Source organism: Phycodurus eques, chromosome 16 (assembly GCF_024500275.1).
Source record: "Phycodurus eques isolate BA_2022a chromosome 16, UOR_Pequ_1.1, whole genome shotgun sequence".
In the NCBI taxonomy this organism is placed as follows: Eukaryota; Metazoa; Chordata; class Actinopteri; order Syngnathiformes; family Syngnathidae; genus Phycodurus; species Phycodurus eques.
In genome coordinates, this window is record NC_084540.1 from 7,247,501 (window position 1) to 7,263,410 (window position 15,910).

Here is a 15,910-nt window from a genome sequence, read left to right on the forward strand (position 1 = left end):
AAGATGCACCAGCAAAAGAGATGACCGTGGGCATCAGCGGATTATCAGAGTGGAATGAGGCGGGAGTCACAGCTTAAAAAAACCACCACATTCAGACGCATCTGGGAGATGGGCTACAACTGTCAGGTTCCTTGGGTCAAGCCACTTCTGAGCCTGAGCCAACGTAGGAAGCGTCTCAACTGGGCCAATGAGAAGAAGGACTGGACTGTTGGCCAGTGGTCCATGGTCCTCTTTTTTGATGAAAGTAAAGTTTGCCTTTCATTCAGGAATCAAGGTCCGAGGGTTTGGAGGAAGACAGGTGAAGAACAGAACCCAAGCTACTTGAGTTCCAGTGTGAAATCTCCACAGTCAGTCATGATTTGGGGTGCAATGTCCAGTGCAGGTGTTGGCAAACTGCTTTCTTAAATTGATGGTCACCGCAAGAGTCTACCAGAATGTTTTAGAGGACTTCTTGATTGGTGAGGATCTGTATGGAGATGCAGATTTCATCATCAAGCTAGACCTGGCTAGTGCCCATAGCGCCAGAAGCACCAAAACCTGGTTTGATGCTCATGCCATCACAGTGCTCAACTGGCCAGCCAACTCGCCCGATGTAAACCCCACTGACAATCTTATGGGGCATTATCAAGACGAAAATGAGGGGCACCAGACCCAAAAACAAAGAAGAACTGACAGCAAGCATCAAGGAAATCTGGTCTTCCATAACTCCTTGGCAATGCCACAGGCTGATTGCCTCAATGCCACAGCGCATCAAGGCAATGATTAAAGCAAAGGGATTCCCAACCAAGTATTGAAGATAAACGTATCGTTTTGAAAGTACCATATTTTGATTGATTTAATGTGACCCTAGTTTCTCTCTTTTTGTCTACAAAAACTGAGAAGTAAATGGTGACTTCTTCACAGTATTAAAAAAAATATATATTCCTGATATATATTGTGGGTTTTATGAGCTGGAAACTCAAATTATGTAAAAAATAAATACTTTAAATTGTTTAAAATGTGGGCCCTGAATCTATAATCTATGAAAGTAATTTTTTTTGAATGGAATTATGGAAATAAACTTTTCCATGATATTAAAATTTTCTAGAAAGGGTCTGTATAATGCATTGACACCGGACGCAAAGACAACTTTTGCCTCTGCGGCTTGGGCGTAATAAAATTGCTTGCCCCCAACCAGATTTTTTCCTCTTTTTTTAACTGTATTGTGTTTATTGAATCAAATTCACTTATGAAATTTTCGTCACGGTTGGCCGGACACAGCGCCGTACTGGCCGGTAATGTCGGCCCCCCCCCAATATCCGGAACAACAATCGGTGCTACGGCCATAACGAGTCGGCGTTTAGTGATTTCTGTAACAAAATGCAGACATTCTGTAACATTTGGCAACTGTGCCAATATTTTCAGGGTGAAATAACCCTTTTGACAAAAAACAAACAAACTATAAACTAGTTTGTTTTTGGACCGGGGAATTTAGAATTTGGAACTATAAACTGAACTAGTTAATTTTTGTAACGATAAACTGAGCTAGTTCGCATAGAAAATGAACTTTCACAGCACTGATCCTGTATATTTCACATCGCAGGTAAAAAAATAAAATAAAATCGCAATGTCATTTTTTTCCCCATTGTTGTACTTAGGTGACTTAATAGCGTGGCTTGACTCTTTGTGACTGGCTGAACCCAAGTCAGCCTTTGATCATCCACAAGCTCCAAAATAGAATAGGCAATGTGTCGCAGAATCTTCCGTTGGCATAATGTTTACACGGTCAGAAAAGTTCTCCTCGTTACTCTCCATTTTGCCTGGTCTATGCTTCGCTCAGCGGTGCCATGTGCTGTGCACCTGCTGTTCACATGTGCTTAACACTATAGAAGCCTCACACAGAGGCACATTTAAAAAAATAAAAATAAAATTAAAAAAGAGAAATGTGCACACTGATCGACAGTGGTGCTTTTTCTTCGCTGAAACTTTAACTGTTTTATTTTACTTTGGGAGCATGCCGCTGCATTGACTGGCAGATAGTGTTTACAAACATCTAACCGTAATGCCATGGTGACTGTGAGCCCCAGAAGTACTTTGATGGCAGAAATATTTTTCCAGAAGTCCCGCCCCATCCGTGAGCCCACTAGTGGCTCATGACACAGCCGTCCAACTCCGTCAGTTTACTGTGTGTGTGATGATCACCGGCTCAACACAAAAATGACAATTGATATATCGAGTCTGGAAAAACTATCATGTCCATTCGATTTAACGAACGATAAGTCTATATAGTAATATCGTGACAGGCCTAGTGATTACTATTTTTTCCATAATTGCACAGCCCTAGTGGGTTGAGTATTTTTTTTCCACTGTCCTTGTCATCCATTCTGTAAAGTGAAAGCTATACGTCAAAAGAAATTTATCAATATCAACTACAAAAACCGTTAAAGCAGTGTCTTATTCACAATTCCAAAAAGAGCATCGAGTCTCTACCTGAAGTCTCCAGTCTTGTGAGTGAGCTTGTGGTTGAGCAAGGAGCTGGCATGTTTGTATGCGCAGCTGCACAAGTCACAGACATACGGCCTCTCATCTGAATCCATGTCATCTGATGCGGATGTTGCTGGTATTGGTGCTCTGGATTCTAAGGAGAGACTGGAACTGGACAGAGAGGCTGAAGAGAGACTGGAGCTTGAGATCGCAGCTGACGATGAAGGGAGCTGATCACACCAGTTGATGGTTGAACTCGACTGTCACAAAGGATTGAAATTATTTAAATTGCATTACTACAATGTTTCCCAACCTTTATTAAGCCAAGGCACCCAATTTTACTTAAGAAAAATCTAATGGCACAACACCAGACAAACAAAATGTCACAAAAAGGATAAATACTGAAATACTGATGCTCTCATCTCAATTTAGTCACAAATTGACTTACTCAGTGTGAAATCTGGTCCTGTTTAATTGAAGACAAAGCCGAACGCAGGAAACCATGACTTCTGCTGTATAAATGGCAATAGCTGGATAGACAAATTTATTGTACATTCTGCCATATAATAAAAGAGCCTATAATTATTCTGCCTTTCACTTTGCAATACATCGCAGGCATAGATGAATAATAGGGATAGAATAATATCTAAATTTTACGGTTCGGTTTTGTCAGTTTTAATCTCATGATAATTGTTGCAATATTGTGGGAAAGCTTGCCATTATTGCAGGAAGGTTCACAGTGCGGTGGGGTGGAGAGGTGCATGCAAGGGAATGAAAATACCTTTTCTTGCTGGCCTACTCCTCTAAAATCCTCCATAAATAAATTCACGATAAAACAATTGATTGCTCTGATATATTTTTTCTAAAGATAGAATGCCTGCATATGGAAAAAATAAATGAAGGTTGTCTGAGAGCTAAACAGGCGTAGCCTGGGAAGAGGAAGAGAAAATATATTCGCAAGTCATTTATCTGGGCTTGTTTCTGAAGGTTGTAAGGTGGAGCTTTCTGGCACATTCCACCCACCCCCTACTCAAGAGTATAAGATAGCGCTTCTTTGTTTAGACAGACATTTAAGGCTTCTTTGCACTCGCGCGGGTGGCAACCGCACTGACATCAGCGCGACTATCCCGCACGCAGTTTGCCTTTATACTCGCGCGCAACTCACGTGTATTTTGAAAATGTGATGCAGTTCTTCTCCAAGTCGGTGGTGTCGCTTGGCAAGGACACCACAGGGTGGAGTTTCCTCTGCATTTTATGGCCAATTCCGGTAGCCGTTTTTACTTTCCGGAACAAAGCAACAACAATGGCGACCGTGAAACAGTGCCTGCGAGAAAAAAATGGACCGAGATGGCCAGATGATGCGTTTAATTATATTGCAAAATCGAGCAAGGCGGCGGCAGCGTAGGCGGTATGTGTGGCCACTAAATGAAACTCGGGAGGATCATATTGAGGAACCAAGGGGAAAGCTGAGTACGTCATCACAGCATGAGACTAAAACGGACCAATCACGAGAGATCATCTCCACGGTATTCTGCACGCGGCAACAATTTGTGCCGTATGGGAGCATAAAGAGGCCATTAGTCGCACAGCTTGGGAAACTGTCTCCAACGCGTTGTTAGTCCTTGCCAATTAACGACAGACAGCTGTCCATTTGGTCTCCAGGAACTTCATTGGTCTTTCCTCACATAAAAGAACTCCCAAATGGTTGGTATATATACCTTTTGCTAATATTTTTCACCAGCTTCAACAGATAGTGTCAGAAGTGGGATGTGAGAGAAGTGACCGTTGAGTTCCAGACGGATCCTCCACTCCCATCTCCTTGCGAAGAACTGGACGGACGATCCACCCAGCCAGCCAGCCGGCTAAGGTAAGAACAATTTTGTTCTGTTTGGTCGGTGTTATTGTCCGTTCAGTAATCCGGAAGTAATTAATCCTGCCATAATAAACTGATTCATTGGATATATTTATGCGGAAAATTTTTTTTTTTTTTTTACATTTTTATGCGGAAACATTAGCAAGGAGTATATTTTCGTTATTTGTGGTTTTAGATGGTCGCCAAAATAAGGCAAAAAAAATAAAATAAAATAAAAAATATATAAATAAATAAAAGAGGGCGCCACCCGAGGGGGTGAAAACACTGTGGGAGGGTCCGGTTTTCAGCTATATGGAAGGCGCGGAAAAACCTGGAGTTTCCCAGGTCAGTCTTATTAATATGTCTTGACATACAGACCCTCCAAAGGTATTGGAAAGGCAAGGTCAATTCCTTTGTTTTTGTTGTACACTGAAGACGTTTGGGTTTCAGATCAAAAGATGAATATGAGACAAAAGTTGAGAATTCCAGCTTTTCTTTCATGGTATTTTTTTACATCAAGATGTGTTAAACAACTCAGCACAGAGCAGCTTTTGTTTTCAAGTGAGGAAAAGTATTGGAAGAGACATGATTAAATTAACTTAGTGAATAACATTTAAATATTTGGTGGCATAACCCTTACTTGCAATAACTGCATCAAGCCTGCGGCCCATTGACTTCACCAGACTGTTGCATTCTTCATTTGAAATGCTTTTCCAGGCCTTTACTGCAGCCTCTTTCAGTTCTTATTTGTTTCTGGGTGTTTCTCCCTTCAGTCTCCTCTACAGGAGGTAAAATGCATGCTCTATTGGGTTAAGGTCCAGTGATTGACTTGGCCAGTCTAATGGTTCGTTCCCACCGGATGAGTTTTGGGCCTTGCATGCGGCGTGATTACATAGAAAGTTAATGCAGTTCTCGCAGATAGACGTGAATCCATTGTGGGCAGCGTGTATGATGTGTTTGATGCAGCGCGAAAATTTGTCTCCTTTGCCCGTTCGCTTGAAGCTGGCAGAGCTGCACAACAAACCATATTTGCATCGTGACAGCCAATCAGCATTGAGAATAGACTACATCACAGACCGCGTCCTGTACACTTGTTGAGTAGAGGAAAATGGAGGTGGTGATTGTTGCAGTCTGTGGACACCCTGAGCTGTTTGACACGACATGTTATGACCGGGACTGAGCAAGAAAGGAGCAGGATTGGAAAATCGTGAAGGAAGAAACCTGGCATACCTGGTAAATGTATTTATTAATTTACTTGTTTACAGCTGCTGAACTGTGATCCAAGATAGCAATAGCATTAGCCAGCGCTTTATCACAACCACACACTATGTATTTCTATTTACAGATGAACTTTATCGGACAGATGAGGTGGAACAGGAGGAGGGTCAAGGAGAACAGGATGCTGCTGCGTCTTCCCTCCCTCAAGGATTGCCTGGGGGTATGTACATAAAACATTTGGATTGAATTATATTGGGTAGTGTACTACCTGTATATGCTATTATGGTATGTGCTTTTCACAATGAGTAGTACTGTATTCTATACTTTTCCTTTTAGGGTAATTTATTTTATTTTTTTGTCGTGTTTCTTCTGTTTTTTGTCTGGGCTTTAAATTCAATATTTTAGGTTATAGTCATAAATGTTTTGGGTTTAACTATTATTGATTCTTGTGTACTATGTTGCTGTCTTATTGTTAATGTATTTTATATTGTTGTTTTAACCCAGTGTAGGTGACATTAAGTGACATGAAAGGCACCCAAATTAAAATTATAGATATAATTAAAAAATATAACCTTTACTGCTTTATATTACAAAATGTAAACAGAGCAGAAGAATTGAGAAGGAGCGTACAAACAATCCACCGCGACCTCACTGCAACGATATGCTGTTCATGACAAGCATGATTCATTCCTTGAAAAGATTGCCACTAGAGTGGAAGGAATATGGAAAATTTCAAATTAATTAATTCATGTATGAACAGAGCACGTTTACTCTAAATTTCAACCAATTGGACCAATAATGTCCAGGTGCCAATCTTTTCCAGGAAGGATTCAGGCTTTTATACTTTTTTGTTCTTTTGTTTTTGTTTATTTTGTTCTAAATGGATGTTTAGTTAAAAGGGCTTTATTTATTTATTTATTTTAAGAAACAGACATGCAAACACCAAATTTTCGTTAAAATATCTACTGGCGGTGGAAGGGGGCTTATGTGCTGAAGTCGCCCCCCCCCCCCCCCCCATACTTGATGCACTCTCATCCAAAACAACAACAGTCCAGAGGGCTCCTTCACTTAGGCCCTGAATGGCTTCCGAGCCCTATCAATTGAATTGAAATGAAGGAACATTCAGGTGTTTATAACCCGTTAGAAGATTGGATACACGCCACTTTTGGTAAATGGCAAGAATTTGATAGTCTCTATTTTAAAATCTCTGATACAGCCGTAGTCCTGCTTATGCTTTGCAGCTGTTATCAGAATCATCTTTATTTGCCAAGTATGTCCAAAACACACAAGGAATTTGTCTCCGGTAGTTGAAGCCGCTCTAGTACAACAGACAGTCAATTTACAGAACACTTTGGAGACATAAAGACTTTGACAAAAAACAATTGTGCAAAAAGATGCAGAGTCCTCTAGCACTTAGAGCAGTTCGAATGACTAATATTGCGATAGTCCAGTGCAATGACCATTGTGCAAAGGGCGCTGAGACTTCAAGGAGTGTATGCGGTTTAAAGTGACGAGTAGTGCGATCATCTGGGACAATGTTGGTTGTGCAAATGTTACAGATACTCCTCAATCAGTGTGCAAATGGAGCAGATGCTACTCTGGCATGAGTGGCCAGTATATGCAAATAGTGCAGCATGGCGAGACAACTACAGTGAGTGCACGAGTAATACATAATTGTTGCATTCCATGTATTAGACACCTGTGTTTGTAATGCAGAACCACTGCTTTGGACAACAAGCTTTCGGGTCCACACCTCCTGCCTACCAGATGCCCCTCCTCGGCTCCCCCAATGACCACTACGAATCCGACACCGCATCCAACTCACCCATCTTGTTCACCGCTCCTTCTGCCGATAATGAGGATGACGACAGCACTGGCAACACCATAGCTCAGATTAATTTTGTTAGCTTAGTCATTGCAGCTCGTTTGTATGCTTGTATCATTCATTTTAAAATGGGAATTGTGTTCAGTTTGGCCGCAAGGCAGAGAGGGTCTTTCCAGGAGTATTGTTGAAATCTGCCACCCCGGTTTTCACCCCTGCACTTGCAGTTGCCTTTCCTTGTACAATGTTATACGATACATTACTTGCTCATTATTGTGTTTATGGTTGACTTATAATGTTGTCCTCTTCCTCTTCTCAGGTGCACACACCCTTACGGTGCACCATTGACTGCTTTTTGGCTGTTACCGTGCTGCTAACCTCACATCAGGGCTGTCAAGGCGAAGGGTTCCTCACATCGGGGTTCCTCATATTCCTCTACTCGCCTCCCTGGTGCGACATCGGCTGGATGAATACTACTCCAGATTTGGTTGACATGACAAGTCATGTCAAAAGGGGGAATTGATATATTTTTATAAAGATAGAATGCATGCATATCAAAAAAATAAATAAAGGCTGTGTGAGATCTAGACAGACGTAGCCTGGGAGGAGGAACAGAAAAGTATATTCGCAAGTATAGGTCATTTATCTGGGCCGAAGGCAGGGACCTTGGCAATCCGATCCCCGGCTACAGAAGCTGGCTCTAAGGACGTGGAATGTCACCTCTCTGGCCGGGAAGGAGCCCGAGCTGGTGTGTGAGGTTGAGAAGTTCCGACTAGATATAGTCGAACTCGCCTCCACACACAGCTTGGGCTCTGGTAACAGTCCTCTCGAGAGGGGTTGGACTCTCTTCCACTCGGGAGTTGCCCACGGTGAGGAGCCAACCAGGTGTGGGTATACTTATTGCCCCCCGGCTCGGCGCCTGTACATTGGGGTTCACCCCGGTGGACGAGAGAGTAGCCTCCCTCCGCCTTCGGGTGGGGGGAGGGGTCCTGACTGTTGTTTGTGCCTATGCACCAAACAGCAGTTCAGAGTTCCCACCCTTCTTGGAGTCCTTGGAGAGGGTGCTGGAGAGCGCTCCCGCTGGGGACTCCATCGTTCTGTTGGGGGACTTCAATGCTCACGTGAGCAATGACAGTGAGACCTGGAAGGGCGTGATTGGGAGGAACGGCCCCCCCCGATCGGAATCCAGGCAGTGTTCTGTTATTGGACTTCTGTGCTCATCACGGATTGTCCATAATGAACACCACGTTCAAGAATAAGGGTGTCCACACGTGCACTTGGCACCAGGACACCCTAGGTCGCAGTTCGATGATCGACTTTGCGGTCGTGTCATCAGACTTGCGGCCTCATGTCTTGGACACTCGGGTGAAGAGAGGGGCGGAGCTGTCAACTGATCACCACCTGATGGTGAGTTGGCTCTGATGGTGGGGGAAGATGCCGGTCCTACGTGGCAGGCCCAAACGTATTGTGAGGGTCTGCTGGGAACGTCTGGCAGAATCCTCCGTCAGGAGTTTTAACAGAACTTTACTCATGTTCCGGGAGAGCCGGGGATCATAGAGTCTGAGTGGACCATGTTCCGCGCCTCCATTGTTGAGGCGGCCGACCAGAGCTGTGGTCGTCGTGGCGGCAATCCCCGAACCCGTTGGTGGACACCAACGGTGAGGGATGCCATCAAGCTGAAGGAGTCCTATCGGGATTTTATGGCCTGTGGGACTCCTGAGGCAGCAGATGGGTGCCAGCTGGCCAAGCGGAATGCAGCTTTGGTCGTCGCTGAAACAAGAACTCGGGTATGGGAGGAGTTTGGTGAGGCCATGGAGAAAGACATCCGGATGGCTTCGAGGAAATTCTGGTTCACCATCCGGCGTCTCAGGACAGGAAAGCAGTGCACTACCAACACTGTGTATAGTGGGGATGGGGCGCTGCTGACCTCGACTCGGGACTTTGTGAGTTGGTGGGGAGAATAATTCGAAGACCTCCTCAATTCCACCGACACGCCTTCCAATGAGGAAGCAGAACCTGGGTTCTCTGAGACGGGCGCTTTTATCTCTGGGGTTGAGGTCACCGAGGTGGTTAAAAAGCTCCTCGGTGGCAAGGCCCCGGGGGTGGATGAGATTCGCCTGGAGTTCCTAAAAGCTCTGGATGTTGTGGGGCTGTCCTGGTTGACACGCCTCTGCAACATCACGTGGATATCGGGGACAGTGCCTCTGGATTGGCAGACTGGGGTGGTGGTCCCCCTTTTTAAGAAGGGGGACCGGAGGGTGTGTTCCAACTACAGGGGGATCACACTCCTCAGCCTCCCTGGTAAGGTCTATTCAGGGGTGCTGGAGAGGAGGGTCCGTCGGGAAGTCGAATCTGAGATTCAGGAGGAGCAGTGTGGTTTTCGTTCTGGCCGTGGAACAGTGGACCAGCTCTACACCCTCGGCAGGGTCCTCGAGGGTGCATAGGAGTTCGCCCAACCAGTCTACATGTGTTTTGTGGACTTGGAGAAGGCGTTCGACCGTGTCCCTCGGGGAGTCCTGTGGGGTTGCTTCGAGAGTATGTGGTACCAAACCCCCTGATACGGGCTGTTCTGTACTTTATTACGACCGGAGTCAGAGTTTGGTCCGCATATAGGGCAGTAAGTCGGACTCGGACTAATTTTAGTTGGAAATGCCAAAAATTTTCTTTTTCCAGAACTTCTATTCTGTCTGGCATTTGAAACGGTCGGATTTGTCAATATTACGCAACATGTAAATAAATTACCTTTGCTCTGATTTGATATTCAACTTCCCGAATTTAAATATGAAAAACAGCTTGGGTGTGATTGGTCCAAATAGATGTCAACCTTTGATCCCTTGTTCAGACTCAAATCCATCGCATGAGTTTCATCGTGGGAGTTGCTTATACACTCGGAACGCACATTCAAATGCAATGTTGTGTTTTACAACAATGGTCCTCCTCAGCTTCGGCGGAAAAATGCCGCGGCGGTGTCGCCAGTTTTTCACAAAAACACTGGCTTGTGCGTCCTACTTAGCATAATTTATCGTCTATAATCCACATTTTATTCCTCCTCCCAAAAAAATTAAAACTCAAGAGTGCGCATCGTACATGGGTATAGGGGAAAATGGAAAAAAAAAACTGACATTTTATAAATGTATGCCGCCACCATCTAGCGATTATGAAAAACCTGTAAACTTTAACTCCAATATGCCACCACCACCTAGAGGTTATGAGAAAGGTGTACACTTTAATTCTTATATGCTACCACCGCCAAGAGGTTATGAAAAAGGTGTAGCCTACACTTTGATTCCAATATGACAGTGGTACGTATGACTGCATATATGGACAGTTGTGCTCATAAGTTTACATACCCTGGCAGAATGTGAAATATTGTTTTTTTTTTGTTGTTGTTTTTTTTTTTAAGTACGACTGATGACTGAACAACAACCATCATTAATTTCTTTATGGTTATGTTTTGCTGAAAGTGTCCTTTTCAAATCTGCAGTAGAAGGTATTCAAGTCGTTTGCTTGTGTGCTATTGTTCTCAGCTTGGGGTGATCGTCGCTTGTAATTGCTCAGCGATTGTAATGCATGCCAGACTGATTTTGAGTCGTTAGCGCTAAACTGTTTTTCCAACTTTGCTGCATAGTTTCTCTTTGCAATGTTAATTTCTTTCGTCAGCTGGTTTCTAGCTCGTTTATACAGGGCCCTGTCCCCGCTCTGATATGCGCCTTCCTTAGCTTAGCGAAGTTGCTTAAGTTTGGCAGTGAACCACGGCTTGTTGTTATTGAATGTGCAAAATGACTTTGTTGTAACACACACATCTTCGCAGAAACTAATATAGGATGTGACGGTGTCCGTATATTCATCCAGGCCGCCAGCTGAATTTTGAAAGACACTCCAGTCTGTGCAGTCTAAACAGCTTTGAAGTTCTATCTTTGCTTCATTGGTCCACTTTTTCACTGTTTTCACTGTAGGCTTCACGCATTTAAGTTCTTGCCTGTATGTCGGTATGAAGTGAATTAAGCAGTGATTAGACGAGCCCAGTGTTGCACGAGGTTTGGGTTGTGTTATTTAGCGTACTATAGCAGTGGTCTAAAATGTTATTTTCCCTGGTAGGACAGTCGATGTGCTGCTTGTATTTAGGGAGTTCGTGATTGATTTTAGCTTTGTTAAAGTCCCAGAGAATAATGAGGGGTGAGTCAGGGTGTTTTTTTTTCAATTTCAATTTAAATTTTACTTGTTCGGCGAGCATTAGTAGTGCGGCGTTCGTGTTAGCTTGAGGAGGAATATAGACACTGGCGAGAATGAATGATGCAAACTCACGAGGCGAGTCGAATGGCTTACAGTTCAAAAACAGCAACTCTAAAGGCAGGCTGCAGTGTGTGCTGAGCGAATCAGTCCTGTGTTCTTCCATCACAGTCTGGTTTGGTGCTGCTATGAGAAAAGGACAAACGCCAACTGCAACGGACAATCAAAACTGCTGAAAAGATTGTACCCACCCTTGAGCACTTGCACGCTGCCAGAACAAAGACAAGAGCGTGCAAAATCCTCTCGGACCCTCCACATCCCGGTCACCAGCTCTTCCAGCTCCTCCCCTCGGGTAGGCGCTACCAATCAATGCAAACTAGAACTAGCAGACATTCCAACAGCTTCTTCCCTCTTGCAATCAACTTCTTAAACAGCTAATCTACAATTCCATTGCAACATGCTGCCAATTTATTTTTGTCTTGCGTTTATTGTCACATTTTTGTCGGGCCAATCATACATACTCGTGCACTCACCGTTGTAGCCTCGCCACGCTGCACTATTTGCATATCTGTTGTGGACCAATACTGGCCACTCATGCCAGAGTAGCATCTGCCCGACTTGCACACTGACAGGAGTATCTGCAACATTTGCACAATCGACATTGTCCCAGATTATTGCCGTACTAGTCACTTTAAACTGCATACACTCCTTGAAGTCTCGGCGCCCTTTGCACAATGGTCATTGCACCCGACTATTGCTATATTAGTCATTCAAACTGCTCTAAGTGCTAGAGGACTTTGCATCTTTTTGCACAATTGTCAAAACAATTGTACCGGCATTACCAGATAAAAGGTATTATAACTACTTATAATAAGTAAGTAAATGCATTACTTATAATAAAGTAATGTATACTTTATTGCTAAGTGACTGTTTTTCTCAATGTCTTTATGTCTCAAAAGCATTCTCTCGCAATTGACTTGTCTGTCGTCGCACTAGAGCGGCTCCAACTACCGGAGACAAATTCCTTGTGTGTTTTTTGGACATACTTGGCAAAAAAATATGATTCTGATCTCACTGGCGGCGACGTCGCAGAGACTGGTCAATCGCAGCGACATGGGGACCCGGAAGACCAAAATGTTGCTTGCGCTCTCACCGGTAAGATGTCTGGGAGACATCTCCAGACAATGTGAAAAGAAATTTACACGCAAGTCGCTGATATAGGCCTATAGACAGTATATAAACAGGGATCTCGTTTGATATGCGTCCCTCGTCTGAGATGCACAAAAATTAGCAGGGATGCATAAAGTAAGATTAATCTGCATCTGAGGACGCAATGCTATGGATCCGGCGTATGTTTTTTGGAGAAGACAGTGCTCTAGAGTGCAGCAAAAAAAAGTGTCTACCTGTGCACCCAGCCATTTGAGGAAGATTTTTTTTTTTTTTTTTTAAACCTGTCTGGTCTCTAAACCAATCAGATAGTGAAGGGTGGGGCGGGAACTTCCCACCCGCCCTGTGATTCGTCATGTGTGCATGCTTTTGAAATACAGGCACTCGTGTACGCAAAGCTAAATTACAGAAAGTTGAGCGGCATAAATGGAATTATTCCAAAGCATAACGCCACCACGACGATGTGGGAACATTGTGGATTCAAGCCAGATGAACACAGCCATCACGCTAACAGCAATGACAGTTATGTCGAATTTGTATGACGTTTCAACGAAGACACTACAACTTCAAACCTCAAAGTGACAAAATCCACATTAAACACAACCATCCCACCCTATTTCTTCTGTTGGGAACAAAAAACACAGTGGGACATTTCCCATTTCCCGTCAGCTTGCAATTTGGAACCCTTTGCCCAACAATACAAATACAAACGTGACAACGTATAGCCGCACGGCCGCTTATATTATATACAGTATAGCGTTACTCACTACTGGAAGAGATGTAGATCTGATCGGCTTGATCGGTATCGGCCGATAATTAGCATTTTATGCTGATCAGCTTTGTCATAATTCACTGATCTGATCGGCAAATGACATTTACTCCGCGTCACCATCGTGTTCAGTATATTTGCATCCAAAAGCTACTTTATTTCGAGCCTTGTCGCGTGTCTTTTGACGTAGTACTGTAAATATCTGACCGCCAATAAATTATTATTTTTTTTAAACATATCGGCGGTGTGGGACAGACGTCTGAGACAGACACCACTTGATGCCTGGATCAGACTAAAAGACAAATTTGGTCTTTCACGATTCCACTACTTCAGACTACAGCAATAAAATATTGTATTCCGATACCACCGCATCCCGTCTTTTACGGTCATTGGGCTTTATCTTGTCAACTCAAACACGACTGGATACACTCGTTACCACGCCGACGACAACAACAATGGATCACGTCATGTGTATTAAAAGAACAAAATGGGGAAAAACGTGTGCTGGTGGTCAACGGTGCTCAGGAGAGGACTTTATATCAAGGATTGCTTGAGGTATGTTATCGTACTTTTAATACGATACCGCTCGCAAGCAGGCAACAAAACGTTATGTTGTTTAGCAAGCACTAACGGTTGTACGTAAACATGCCGGCGTCATGTCAAATCATGCTCTAAAGTATCGGTGTGTGAAGTAATATAATTACAATAAAGTAAATTAATTACAGTAAAATAGCACCCATTATTTCTGTCATATTGTAATGTTGGTTTGACCTGACTGATTAGAATACATGACCTGAATAGAGAATACTTTTGAAGATACTCAGTATACAGTACAAGTATATTCAGTAAGTGAATAAGTCATTTAAATAGACACACTGCTCCATCTTGTGAACAGATTGGTGATCGTTTTTTTTTTTTTTTTTTTTTTTTTTTTTTTTTTAAACTCGATGATCGGTGATCAGCCCCAAAAATCCTGATTTCCTAAAACCTACTTTACTGTGTACAATCTGCTAATCTGTGGCAAATGTTAAATGTTTGTTCAAGTGCAGTTTTACAGATCAGAGTCTGTTTTATTTATATTTTATCTTTATCTAAAATATTTATTTTTTATTCTACATTACAATTCCAATGTTCAATATATTCCTATGAATTAATTGTTCTTAAAAAGGATATACTTCCATTATTATGCTCTAATATCACTATATCTGTGGTATAAAAACATTAACGATAGCCTACTATCGTTTGTCGTGACAGTTTTTGGCAAAATATATCTTCCTTAAAAACTAAAGACAATACATTCAGAGAGAGCAATGGATAACACAAAAATATTGTACAAAAAGTATCAAAAATAAAGTAACTATAATAAAACTCTGCAATGTCGTAGGACAGCGAAGCAAGAACAATGATATAGTCTAGGATTACAGGTATCTGCATTCCATCCATCCATTTGCTACACCGCTTATCCTCACTCGGGTCAAGGGCAGGGGCGGGCAAACTTTTTGGCTCAGGGGCCACATTGACTTAAAATTTGACAGGCAGGCCAAGCCAGGACCAGATGATTACATATCAAAAATAAAAATAAAAAAATAAAGGCATTTGTAGTGTTAATACTTAGATTTACTTTTAATGGCAAGAGTGTTGTTTTGTTGATCACCTGGGTTTTTGCCAGTGCATCAAAGTATGGTGTTTTGTTGTGGCAATTCTCAGAACAGATCTGAGGTGTTCATCACTCAGCTGGGATGTTTTGTTAGTGTTCATCACACTAAAAGTCTGTTCACACACACATGTAGAGCCAAACACCACTAGCATCCTCTGTGCAATCTTCTGGATTTTTGGAAATTTGTCTGCGCTTAATGAAGCATAAAACTCCTCCAGTTTGAGAGTTGAACTTCTCTTTTAAGACAGTATCACATTGGAGATCAATCAGTTCCATCTGCAGCTCCCGTGACGCTGTTTCAGGGTCTTGTGTGACTGAATCTTGGATGGCAGTTTGTCAGATAAAGGTGTTTTACTGAGCCTGCAAGCTTGATTTTAACGCCGGAGTCGTAGCCATCAGTTCCTGCATTGATTTGTAGAAAAGTGAAGGCTGATGTTATATTCCTCTAAAATCGCAATGGTTTCTTAAATTAGACATACAGCCTTTGACCGGACTTTAGTGAAAAAGTATTTAGTAGTCCATTCTATATTAAACACTCGGCACTCACTGTCGACTTTTCTTTTCTTTGACCCACTCATGGTTGAACAGTTCTGAGCAGTAGCAGAGTTAAAAACAGAACAGCCAAAGTCAAGTCAATGTATCACTATACCTACTGAACTACCTGGTGGAACCACTGGGTATTAAAGCACAACCTGGTGGAACCACTGGGCAATACAGCACAATCTGGTGGAA

The 15,910-nt window shown here is 42.9% G+C and overlaps 1 protein-coding gene across 3 annotated transcripts in view; it reads right to left on the reverse strand.

Moving 5' to 3' along the window:
- LOC133414344 (zinc finger protein 646-like) overlaps positions 1-15,910 on the reverse strand; it is a 115,196-nt gene that overhangs the window by 88,674 nt on the left and 10,612 nt on the right. For all 3 annotated transcript variants that reach the window (XM_061699625.1, XM_061699626.1, XM_061699624.1), the window contains exon 2: positions 2,470-2,723. In XM_061699625.1, coding sequence (XP_061555609.1) covers positions 2,470-2,723 — 254 coding nt within the window. The remainder of the gene's footprint in view (positions 1-2,469; positions 2,724-15,910) is intronic.